We start from the raw sequence: 12,748 nt of genomic DNA, 5'->3' as shown, positions 1-12,748 counted from the left end.
CCGAGACAAACCCAATCAAACTATCAACAAAAACAAAACTACTTTGCATATCAGGAAAATAGAAACAAATTGAAAGCACTGACACAGAAAGACTGAGAGGCACCGAATGTGAAATTTATCGTCACACTATGTCATAACAGTTCAGTTTATAAAGCTATTTGTAAGACATTTAAATGAGCTAATTCTCGCTGCACACAGAAGTTGAGGGCCACCCCGTGTCACAGCTCTTTCTATCGCCTGTCAAAATCAGCACGTCAGAAGGTCACTTAAGTGTAGTTACTAAAGTACAGTGGAGTGTTCAAAACTGTGTTCTTTACATTAATTGGAGGAAAAGAATTCTACACTATTCCTAAATGTCTCAACCACTTTGCTTCAAACAGGTCTGACTGTTTTGCATTACTGAGCAACACATGGGCACAGCATGGAGAGTGAAATAGTCAACCTGTTAAATATGGCATGCATTTCTAAATAAACAAAAAATGTTTTCAGGCTGAGAGATATTCTTTGCTTGCATTGCCAAAGTAAGATGTGATGTTCCCAAAAGCTTCCTGAGTTGTGTTTCAGTAACTTGTGTTTCAGTTTTTCTGAATTGAACGTCTAAGGATAGAGGATGTCATATGCTGCGCAGTTTGTGAAGCCCCTTTGAGGCAAATATAGCATTTGTGATATTGGACTATATGAATAAAATTGTATTCTACTCAAGGTAAAAGAGCCATCACATCATGCTTTATTTCCTTTTGGTCTGCTTGTTTACCTGAAATGTTTTAGTGCCAGAGAAAAAAGTGATCTGCGTAAACATAGCAGTCACACGCAGCTACGCCTTCACCCTGTGCAGTCACAACACTATTCCCAGCAAAAAGCAAAGTGTGCAGTGGGTCTCAGAGGCCCTTTGCGACCTAAAAACAATCTTTCCAATATTGTTTCCTTTAGTCAATCCCTCAGAGGACAGAGGAGAGCAAATACACCAGTGATAAAAACACAAACAGGACTCTCCCTGTCCCTCCTTTCATCTCCCTCTCCTGCCACACACCGACCGCAAGCACTGACCGCACCAAATACTGGAGGTGATAGGATATCCCCTCAAACATCTAAACACAACATGAAGATCAAACACACACACACACACACACACACACACACACACACACACACACACACACACACACACACACACACAGCTCTGGCTATACCACCCACTCACTTGTGTCTGCAGTTATCTTAACCATGCTGGTTGGGGAGTTTGGGTGCAGGGTGGGGGGGAGTGAGTGAAGAGAGGAGGAAGATATGAGAGAAGAGGAGTACAGGGAAGGTGGGAGGCCTCCAGGCAGAAGTGAGAGTGAAGGCAGTAAATGTCTTTATGGAGAAATGGGGGCTAAGTACATGGCCTAATCAAGGGCTGGTAGAAAGTTTCATGGGAGCAGGACGACAGTTATGGATGCAGTAAAGGCTACTGTTTCATTTTAATACCTTTGGCCAGGAATTTTGAATTAGCTAACGTTAAGGACATATTATATTGTCTGTTCATGTTTGTGGTTATATTCACTTTTATTGCTTCGAATGCTAAGAGTCAGGACCGCAAATAAAAAGTAATTCTATTAATGATTTAAAAAACAACAACATGATTGTTACCGTTATGTAAAGAAAAGCATATAACTGTATGGGATAGATTTCTCTCTGCAATAGGATTCAATCTAAATGATGTATTTGTGTTGAGAAAAGGTATGCATTTATTAAAGTGTATTGTATTAATGTATGTTTCACTTTTATTGTTCCGTGTGCATAGAAAGAAAACAGGTTCAGTGCAAACAAACCAAGTAAAAAAGGAGAGGAAGAGCATGCAAAAGAGAAAAGGCAGGGGGGGAGAGAGAGAGAGAGAGAGAGAGAGAGAGAGAGAGAGAGAGAGAGAGAGACTCTGTCCATATTCCCGGCTCCCCAGCGCTAAAGTTATACTTCCATCTGGTTATCTTCCAAGGCAACCTGGGTGGCCCACCCAAAGTACTTGACATCTTGATGCACTTCAGCAGTTTTACATACACACAACCTTTGTAGAAAAATAAATGTGTCATTCGTCACCACATATGCTGATCTGTGGAGCGCTGAGGGAGGGTGAGCGGGGAGGAGCATGACGGTGAACACAGGGGGGGGGGGGGGAATCTTCTTCGGATTCTTGAGCTTTTTTGGTTTGACTCTCTGAGCCCATATGTCTGTCAGCTCACAAGCAAGTAATGTAACTCCAGACAAGTCTCCTCCTTCGCTCTTCCTATGCTCTATGGAGTCCCACTCGCCATCCTAAATTGTAGTTCAAGTGCTGTGCAAGATATGCGAGCAGGCCATTAGATGCAAACGAGGATGGACTCAGAAGGAATGTACGCGTTTGATATTTAACTTGAGCTGCAGCATACCATGTGGGTGGGTTGCAGACAAGTGTGTTTGAAACTGTTCTCAGTTTGCAAATCTCAGCAGATCTAATCAGTTTGTGGCGTCAGAGATTGGAAGAAGACTTGGCTGGAGGAGAAAAGACAGTCACAGAGTGTTTGATCATGCTTGGTATGCACTATAAAGGCACAGGTACCTGTGATCTTGCATCCCTTCAAAAGAAAATTCTGAAGACCAAAAGCTTCCTATCATTTAGCAGAACCATATCCACAAGGAACACTGTTGCATCAATCAGTCCCCCCCCCCCCCCCCCGTTCTGTGAGATTCTGCCATCTCATTGTAGAGATCAGAGTTGGAGATGACAGGGGCCAGTAAAGCAACACTTCAACTATGTTTAGATTCATGTGAACGTACTACTCAAATGAAAACATGGTGGCAGCAGAGCATGAGCCACAGGTTTCTAAGTGACAGTCTGAGGAAGGCAAGGTGCCGGGCCGTCATGTCTAGACCACATGTAGGGTGTTGATGCATCCCGAATACAGAATCAACTCCAGGAGTCTGGTGAGCAGATCAGGTCATAAAATAGTTCCAGTACAGTTTTCACTGGTACATCGGTCAGGCTCGGCCGGCTTTTGTTTTGCGTGCATGTTTTCACACCCACCTTTGCAAATCTAATATTTTCCATTCACATGTCAGGAAATGCCTCAAATCTGTGTATTGTTACTACACTCGAGGTCTTCAAAAAGAAGTCAAATGTTTGCAAATGTATGCTGATTAAAACAAACTTGCATGATCCATATAAACATAACAGAGACAAGAGAACAAAACTTTCTGCACCTAGTGCCATAAATACAGCCAGACTGAATACTGCGTCATAACAAAAGCTAAAATATCGCTCCGCTATTTGTTAGACCAAATGTGCTACATCAGACTGCAGACTAATCAGCAAACTGGTGTTGTGTCTATGTAAGCAGTGTGTGGCGAGTCCTTTTACTGATGCATTAAAGTGCAACGGTAAAGCAAAGAGCGAGGCAGCAAACGGGTGAGACAAGCTCAGCAACAAATGGAGGTGAGGTCAGATGAGGTAAGAGCTGGATAAATAAATATTCACAGAACAGACTACTGACGCACCACTTCTTGCATAAGTCCAAAAACCTGCCAGTTCTACATGTGCAGGCTGGGTCTCAATGAGAAATGAGGCCTGCTGTGAATTTTAATTCATCACAATCAGAGGTGTCACTTTCATTTCAAATGTAAGAGAGACTGAAGTGAGTAAGTATAACATATGCCTAATTTCAGTTATGCTATTCATGTGTATGTTTGCTTGCGTTATCACCAGGTAACCAAACAGAGGCTATAATTCAAGTCGCATCATGGTCATCATTATCTGTATAATTTACCTGGTATGTGCCCCCTGCAGGTGTAGTAGAACTCTCGGCAGAAGTCCTGGCAGAGCCGCGGCAGGTCTGGCTCCCTGTGTGGCATCTTATCCATGTCCAAGGAGTGGAACAACACCTGGGCATTGGGGGAGCAGCGAGCACACTTGATCTCCTCCAGGAGACGTCCACATTCGGTGTTGTTGGTGGAGAAAATCTGGAGACCACATGCAACAAGGACCAATGCCTGATTAAAATGGTGGACTGTTAATAACAACTTGTACGTCTTTAGTTTAGATTGTAGATTGCATACATCCCTGATCAGGCAAATATTGGCCCTTAAAAGATTTCACTTAACTTTTTTACTGTGTATACATCAGCTTATTTACATGTGTAATTTGTAAAAATGGGTTTTGATTACATGTTCAGATGGTTCCTACAGTGAGCACTTTCCAGCCCTCACCATTTAACAGCCCTAAAATAGCCAATCTCACCCCAGTGACCACACATGAAGTCAATGATCTCTACTTAACACATATACTCTAACGTTACAACAACACATTCAGATAACAACTGTATGACATCTTTTTCCCATATGACACATCCAAAGTGATGCACTCTCTTGCTGGCAACAAGGTGTAAAGCAACACTAGATGTAATAAACTCACTACTGCACATGCCATATGTTAAACATCAATGTCATCATGATGTCTGTTTATATTCTACATGATCTGCAGATTTGACAAGCGGCTAGTGTTGGTATTGTGCTGAACAGTTCGCTTGCACTGAACTTTTTTTTTTAGCATCATCTGTTGAATGAGGAGAGAGACAGGCAGTCACTTGCATGGTGTGAAAGTCTGCAGTAGCTCTACCACGATGTGCATGAAGATTCACACCATTCACACTAAAAAAACACTCCAAATTGTTCTGGTAGTGGTGGTATAGCTTCATTCCTCAATTTCCCACTGAAACATTTCTTTAGACTTTTTACAATCTCTTGTACACACACTAAATTATAAGAAAGCTTTGCAATTGGACATTTTAAAACTTAAGTACACTTATGTTTTCACATTTCTATCCTATCCTAACAACATTTTCTGCAATATCCAATTCTATATCCTTTGATTCCAATTTGTTAAACATTGAGGTTGGAACACCCTGTCTGTTTGGAGAAATAAACAAAGAAATCATCTCATTCACTGCCTACTTACCCAAATTCATAAACAGTTAAAGTCAAATTACAATTCCCATGTCTGACAGATCCCGGGGCATGAAATAAATTAACCCAAATAAGAGCCTCAAAGCCTGACTTGGGATCATTACGCAAAAGTACACAAAGAGTTAATCCAAAAGAAATTAGGAGGATTATTTACATAACAAATTAGCTGTAATAAAACACAATGTAATCTGTTTTAGGTCAAGAGCAGCGCTGCTTGGGCAGTCAGGCAGGCAGACAGGCTGGTAGTGCTTTGCTCTGTGTGAGGTCCATGTGTAAACACCAATTTAGAGATAGACAGGCACATCATTCCCACTCTGGTATCAACAAATTAGCAGTCTGTCGAAGTCAATTAGACGAGCGGACCCAAGGCCAACATATGGATGCCTTACACTTCGCTCTGACTGCAGAACAAACTGCAACTGGGGAAGAAATGTTCAGTTTAGAAGTTATTCAGAGCCATGTTTACCCAACAGGTGGCAGAACATCTGGCAAAAACCTTGAGGGTCTACCTGAAAGATATACTAATATATACAGAAAATCTCTCATCAAAAAAGACAGTATAATACACAAAGTGAACAGGTAAAAGAAATGTATCCTATTTTAGGTTCCACAGTTAAACTCATATCTGAATCCCACTACTTTTGTTCTATATTGTATCTAATTGTGGATTTTGTTTCTCAAAAAGGGAGCTCCAGGCTGACTGTGTGGTGTGTTCCTTTGTCTCAGGCCCCTCAAAACTCATGCCATGCAGTGTTGTGGGCATGCCTGCCCTCCTGCTCTAAATTGCCCATTGATTCTGTGTGCCATGGGCTGGCACAAGGTCCACGGAGAGTAGCATTTGTGTGCTCTCAGCCATGCCCTGTGTCCATATGTTGCTGGGATGGGATCCAATGTTGCCATCATCCAAACCAGAACAAGTGGACCTTTGTTTGTTGTCTTTTGCTGAATCTCAGTGAGCATGTTCCTCAAAAGCAGGGAGAAAATGGCAATGAGTCTCAACTGTTGCACTTGTGCTGAGGACAGGTCAAGAACAGGGCCATAATCAAACAAACATGGAGCAAAAATAAGCGTAGGAAAATAAAATTTCCATTAACAAATTCTCAGCCAATTTCACATGTTTACATTTAATTTTCTAAAGTTGGCATCACACCAAGATGCAATGCATAGCCGTATGTGGGAGAACAGCTGTTACAGGATTACTTCTTTCTAGGAAAGCATCTGCATAATGGCTTCTGCCAATAAAATTGCCGGAACAAACATATTAATATACAATGTCACACTTGGGAAAAACATCACTTGTCTTTCAACTGCAATAAATCAGTGACGCTCTGCAAACCTCATATGGTCAGAGAGACTGAGAGAGAGAGAGAGAGAGAGGGGGGGAGAGCACTGATGTAGGAAATGCTAAGCTTTAACAAAACACTTGTCCTCGGGGAATAGGTGTAAGTTGGTTGGCAGGGGGATATAGTGAAGGACACACACCCTCTCAAAGGCATTAACACTTGGACAGGGCTGATGACTGGGGGAGAGTGATGTTCTCCAGCTTCTCCCATTAGTGAAACCAACAAACACAATGGTGTTGTTGTTATTCTTTTGCCATAATCAGAAAGGGCTCCGTGTGTGGGCAGTGTAGTGGGGAGGAGGAGAAGTCGAGTTCGTCCTATTCAGTTTCCCCCCCTCTTATTTGCATGACTTGAGCAAATTAAATGATGCAATATGGCTTTTTGTCGCAACACAAAGTAAGATACCACCCAGCCACTGAATGATTCGAGGAGTGGTTTACATGAGAATGGCCCGGTGAGGATCCAACGGAATCCGCTACAAGTTTGGCGCATACAGTCGCTTTTTTTTTTCTTCTTCTACCTTTCCCCCCCCCCCCCCCCCCCCACCCCACGGAAATGAAGCATATGTTTAAAAGCCATGCTTACATGACATTTTAACACTTCGGTCGATGCCATAAAAACTCAAGGGGTGTTACGTAAAAGCGCGAGTCCGGAACTTTTTTTCTTTAACGTTGAATGTACGTTAACGCCGAACAACACTGATAACTAGCTGTCAAACACACGTCAAGAAACCAGTTCGCTATGAGCCACCAGCTTGCGGTTTTATAAGGTCGACTGGTTGATAAAGTGCTACAACCGTGGTCCTACCTTTTCGTGTAAACGGTTCAAACCGTTTAGCTAGCTCTCCTTTTTCTCCTGACAGTTGGCTGTGAGCAAGAAGTAACGTAAATCGAGCGAGTGATTACCATGGTAACAGCGAAGCGCATTGGACAGCTGAAATATGGTGCGTTCCATTTGTTGATGTAGATTTGTGTTGAGCAAAGACACCAAAACTAATTAAAATGTTCCCGAAAAAACCTGTAAATGCATTCAATTTCAGACCAGGTAAGCAAAAGGAAACAGGTTACACCGTTACATAATAGATAGACGGACACTAAATGAGCAAAAGAAGTTGATATGAGAATATATTATAAGCATATTATAGAGATTCCAAGAGACTAAAATCATGAACCATCCATTTACATTACAGACATACAGTGTGTTTCACAAATTGGAGATTTTACAGGGCGAACGTATAGGTAACATGTAAAAGAACATTGTTAGGTACCTTATGATAGAGTAGCCTACTACACACATATGTCCCAGTAGGAATGTTAAAATAAGACTTTTTCATTAGGACACTCAGATGCAGCATAGCCCAGGGCAATTTCCCCTGACCATCCCCAAATTCAGCTGTCGGCAATAAGAGACAGAATAACAATATACAAGGGCTGTAAATGCATCTCCTGAGGCGTTTAAGCCGTAAAACCCCAGTCCCTTGATTTAAAGAAAATGCATGTGTGGTGGACGGACACTATAACATACCCTGGCATCCCTGCGGTGCAGGATCTGATAGGCGGCTCTCCTGGTGGGACAACAGGACACACGGGGATACAACCTGTGGCAAACTTCTCCGCTGCTGCTGCCGTCAAGCAACACTTTTCGCTCCCTTTTCTTCAGCCGCTTGGGCAAGCTTCCGTCGTAACATCTTCTCCTCCTGGGGCTAATTTCACCCCTCTCGCCGAATTTTGCGTCTCCACATTCCCACACGTTGACCGCGATGGCCAGAACGAGCACAAATGGCAAATGCTTCATAGTTTAAAAAATCATAAAATTAACAAAAAATATGAAAATACAAAATAAAATAAAAAACACAAGATCTGCACCCCCCCCCTATGAAATAAAAGAGTGGTGTTAACCTGCAATGTAATATATATGTTTTTATTTTTGGGCTATATTTCTGGAAGCAGCAGAAGCCAATTACTACAAGAAAATTACAAATATGCTGTTTGTCAGAGCAGGTGTCCTGAATTTGACCCACTGCTATAAAAAAAAAAGGTGTTTAAAAATAAATTATTTTTGCTTCTGCTTATATAGTACAACTCAGAAATAAAAATTAAATCAAATCAAAACAATAACACAATTTATCCTGATGAACACAAAAAGTCAAAACCCCCAAAACACCGTGAACTGCAAAAGAGCCGTGACGTTCCTTTAGATGTAATTCCTTTTAAGCACAGCAAGGCGGTTTGTGCATGCACGGGGTCAAAAAAACATAGAAGACATAAAAGTTGTCTCTCACTAAAGTCCTCAGACCGCTCACATGTTTTCCCGTGCTCTTTCCTCCTTCTTTTTAACCAGCGCGCGAGAAGAGGAGCGAGCGCGGTGACGTATGACTTCGCGGGTGCGCGCATGTGGCCACAGAGTCGCGTCCACGTCGAGGTAAACAGTTACCTGGTAGAGCTGAGGACGGAGAGTGGAGGCAGTGGGAGACGCACTGTTGCGCTCAATCGACCGAAAAAGTAAAGACAATTATTGCTCTAGTCTAATTCAGCCTTAAATATATAATGTAAAATATAATAATAATAATATAATATTACCACTTGTGTTTTGATTGATACTAGTAATAGTTCAGGGGGAAATGACTGATGATACATTACTAACGTCCAGATTTCTCCGCCCAATCTGTTGAAAGATAGATAGATAGAAATGAAGATAGATAGCATTATTTCTGCTTCGCTCCTGCAGACAACAAATAACCTCCATGGATATTAGGAATGTAAATCTCAGTCTCTGTTGTTTTTTCTTGGTTGCAGCTGAAAATGTATTTCATATTGTTGGAATGTAATTCCAAGGTACATGTACTTTTCTAGCCTACTGAGTAGACTACTCCACTACATTTCAAAGGAAAACATTGCACTTTTTTCTCAACTGACAGCTAAAGCTACACAACAGATTCAGATTTTACATAAACACATATGGTCTGTTTATAAAATATGACACCTGAGTATATATACAGTAACTAAAATGTGCTCCCCCTTGACTACATAGTCTACAGCATTTCTTACAAGGTAATGCATCAGTAAAAATAATGCAATACAATGATGCAACTTTTACAGGTACTATTATTTACAGTGTTACTACTACAGGAATTTACAGGAATCTGAATACACCTTCCACTGCTACCCACATGTTGGAGTTACGTCATGGAGTGGAGTCTTTAAAATATTTGAAAATTATCCATACGTTCTTTGTGGTTCTCAAATAACTGAGCTTCTGAGAGAGGCATGGAGATTTCTGCAAGACACTGCCATTATGAAAATTGAGAATGTTATGTTACATCACAAGCTGCATCATGGCTGTTTGACTTTGTTTCTAAATATGGTCTAAAAGGTTTATTCTGGTAGCCGCAGAATAAAGAAGTGCATGTGTTAGGCAATGGAAAATCGGCTAAAATCAACCATTATGACCTGATGCACAGCAATTTGTTGTCCTACAGTTGCACATGCTGTAAGGCATCTTAATTTGCCTCCTGATTATAGTGGATCAAATGTGAGACGAATCCTCTTTCATTCCCCTCTTCAGAAAAGTCACACGATAGCGATCCGAAAGGGAATGTCCAACCATGGCAATTACTGGAGAAACAACAGCCCCCTTTTTTTTTTGGATACACAGAGAATCTGAAATCAGTTACATTAGCGGCACCTGTTCTTACTTGGGGGTCTCCGGCACTCACCAGAGCCCCAGCTCAGCTTATCTACAGGAATCTGGAGCGGGAGGAATCCAGGAGGGGTTGGTTTGATTGTGGGCAATTATGGAAATGACTGTGTGTGCTATGAAGCCGTAGCAGACCCTGCCAGATCTGACCCCCCACCCTCTACATTCTTTACGTTACCCAACTGGAGACATTTCAGGACCAAGTATAGCCAAAGTGCTACTGCAGTATTCTGGATGTAAAGGAGGGAAGGAACAAGACCATATGCAGAGAAGGAATCTGCCACCACCACCACCAAATCTACAGCTCCATGCAGAGAAAAAGAATATAACTGCATTGTCGAACAGCGTGAAAACATGTGGGATGCAGCTGTGGAGCGGAGAAGAGTACATCTGCTGGGAGAGATAGACCATTAGAGAGAATCACAGTTCGACAGACCGCAGTTCTAAGCTGACACAGGCTCAGAGCAAGCACACACACACACACACACACACACACACACACACACACACACACACACACACACACACACACATGAATACACGTGAAGAAATAAGCAAACAGCCTTGTCTTCTCTGGCAATACTCGCTTTCCACATTATTCAAAACTATTTTATTACATTCATTGCATTACATTTCAGAAAAAAACAACTACTTTGCATTTACATTAGGACCATGCATGTAACTCAATATTGATATAAATAAAACATTAACATGATGATTCCCTGAAAAGATACCACCTGCCTTGTCCTTTGATTTCTGCAGGGTCAGTGGGGGAATTCTCATACACTCAGCGTCTGACCCTCTGAGAGGATATCCCAGAGGATGATGGTTAGGTTTGCGTGTGACCACATAAGGATCAACAACATGAGTCTGGAGCTCTGCAAGCTCTCATTGCCGCCTCCACCGTTTCCCAGACTGAGGAGATGTTGAAAGTTTACTCTGATTTCTGTGTCCATTCTGTTTCTGCATTGTTTGCTTCATAACTCAACATCGTAATCGTGAGCATACACAACACAATACACAACAGCACTGATGACGGAGCTATTTGTGCTTTTTTAATTTTTCCATTCCAAGCAGGCGAAACCACTACCTCACAGCTCACAGTTCACAAGTCCACCTAAAGTTGTCTCCGAATGCTGTTAACGGGGCTAATGCTTAGCTGTGAGTCCATCAGAATTCATCTGTAGAGCTGCAAGAAAAGAAGGATTTTAAGCCATTATTTGACTCAATATTCTATGAACATGACCAGAGCAGGAAGTATTGTAAAAATGGGATTCAGTCTATTTCATATTTATGCTGCTATGCTTTTAAAATATGCTTGAATCTGAAATTGTCTGTGACAATTCTGTATTCGAATGATTAGCTTTTTATGAATGCCAATGTTCATCTGTTCATCCACCATTTTGGTCCAGATAAATCTCAATAAAGTTTGATGGATTGTCACAAAATGTGGTACATACAGTTGTGGTCTTCAGGCAATGAATCGTAAGGACTTTGGTGGTCCCCAGAAATGTTGTCTCGCACTACCATGAGGTTCATGTTTGTGGGTTTGAGTGAAATCCCTCAACAACACCAATTGGATGGATTGCGATGCAATTTGGTACAAACGTTCATATTCCCCTCTGAATGAATTGTAATCACTTGATTTACTGACGGTTAGCATGCTACATGTCGCTAAGATGGTGATCATGGTACCTGCTTAGTATCAGCATGTTAGCCTTGCCATTGTGAGCATGTTAGCATGATGTTGTTAACATTTAGCTAAAAGCACTTCTGTGCCTAACAAAGCCATCACATTTGTGGCTTTAGACTTTAGCTTGAGTTTTGTAAACTTGCACAGAAACATATAACAAAGGCATTTTCTGAAATAGTACTAGTGGCGGGTATGCGTTAAGTGTATTCCCTCTAGCAAAGAATCGGAGCACGTTCCAATAAATACAGTTTGCATGCAATGTAGCATTAAAGAATCCGGATTCTTTTAGCACACCATTTTTCTCAACTCCACCGCGAAATCATTAACTTCAGCTCACTGCTAACAGCCATTCAACCATGTGTGTAAGTTTCTTTCATGGCTTCCATCCCTCACCTTGCAGCACACAGCAGCATTGTGTTATTCTCACACCTTCTTTAATGGCCCAGCTTTGGCAATTGCAAGCCCTGAGGCGTATAGAACTCGGAAAGTGTTCACAATGTCATTAATAGTCCTGACAACAGCTTAATGAGCCTCGGCCATCTGTTTATGAAAGCTTCAGGGAAAAGCGAGAGAGAGACAAGAAAATCTGATCCAGTAGCGATTTCCAGCTGTGTGAGCGCGCCTGATTTCCACTTGAACATTTCTAAACACATGAGGACATTTTAAGTGTAGTGACTTATGCAGCGTCATCTACAGTGAGTCAGTGACTGAGCCTGGGCTGTCTGCCCGATATCAACAGCCTCTAAATCACTGGCTTCAACCATTGGACCACACTACCTCGCCTTTAGCTTCCTCGCCCCTCCTTCCTCTGTACCACCCTTGAGTGTCCTTAGGCCTTGTTTGGCTAAAGTGTACACATGGCATGAGTAACTAAAGCCACCCAGGGCTCCCTGGCGCGGTGGCACGAGACACATACCAGGTTGCATAAGTCGAGAAGACAAAGTGTCTCGTCACTGTTTACACGTTTCTCAGGGCCTGATGCATACAAATACACACAAAAACAATGACATAGCTCCAAATGAATACAGAGGCATTGGCTTGCATT

The 12,748-nt window shown here is 41.9% G+C and overlaps 1 protein-coding gene across 1 annotated transcript in view; it reads right to left on the bottom strand.

The window, feature by feature from the left end:
* The window catches only part of hhip (hedgehog interacting protein), a 33,216-nt gene extending 24,576 nt beyond the window's left edge, over positions 1–8,640 (bottom strand). Inside the window, exons 1-2 of the mRNA XM_029443123.1 lie at positions 7,839–8,640; positions 3,777–3,969 (exon numbers count right to left, since the gene is read on the bottom strand). Of these exons, the coding sequence (XP_029298983.1) occupies positions 3,777–3,969; positions 7,839–8,108 (463 nt within the window). The 5' untranslated portion in view covers positions 8,109–8,640. The remainder of the gene's footprint in view (positions 1–3,776; positions 3,970–7,838) is intronic.
* Positions 8,641–12,748: the final 4,108 nt, after the last annotated feature.

This window comes from Cottoperca gobio, chromosome 1 (assembly GCF_900634415.1).
Source record: "Cottoperca gobio chromosome 1, fCotGob3.1, whole genome shotgun sequence".
Taxonomy (NCBI): domain Eukaryota; kingdom Metazoa; phylum Chordata; class Actinopteri; order Perciformes; family Bovichtidae; genus Cottoperca; species Cottoperca gobio.
The sequence above is the reverse complement of the archived record's forward strand: the minus strand, read 5'-3'. Positions and strand labels throughout refer to the sequence as shown.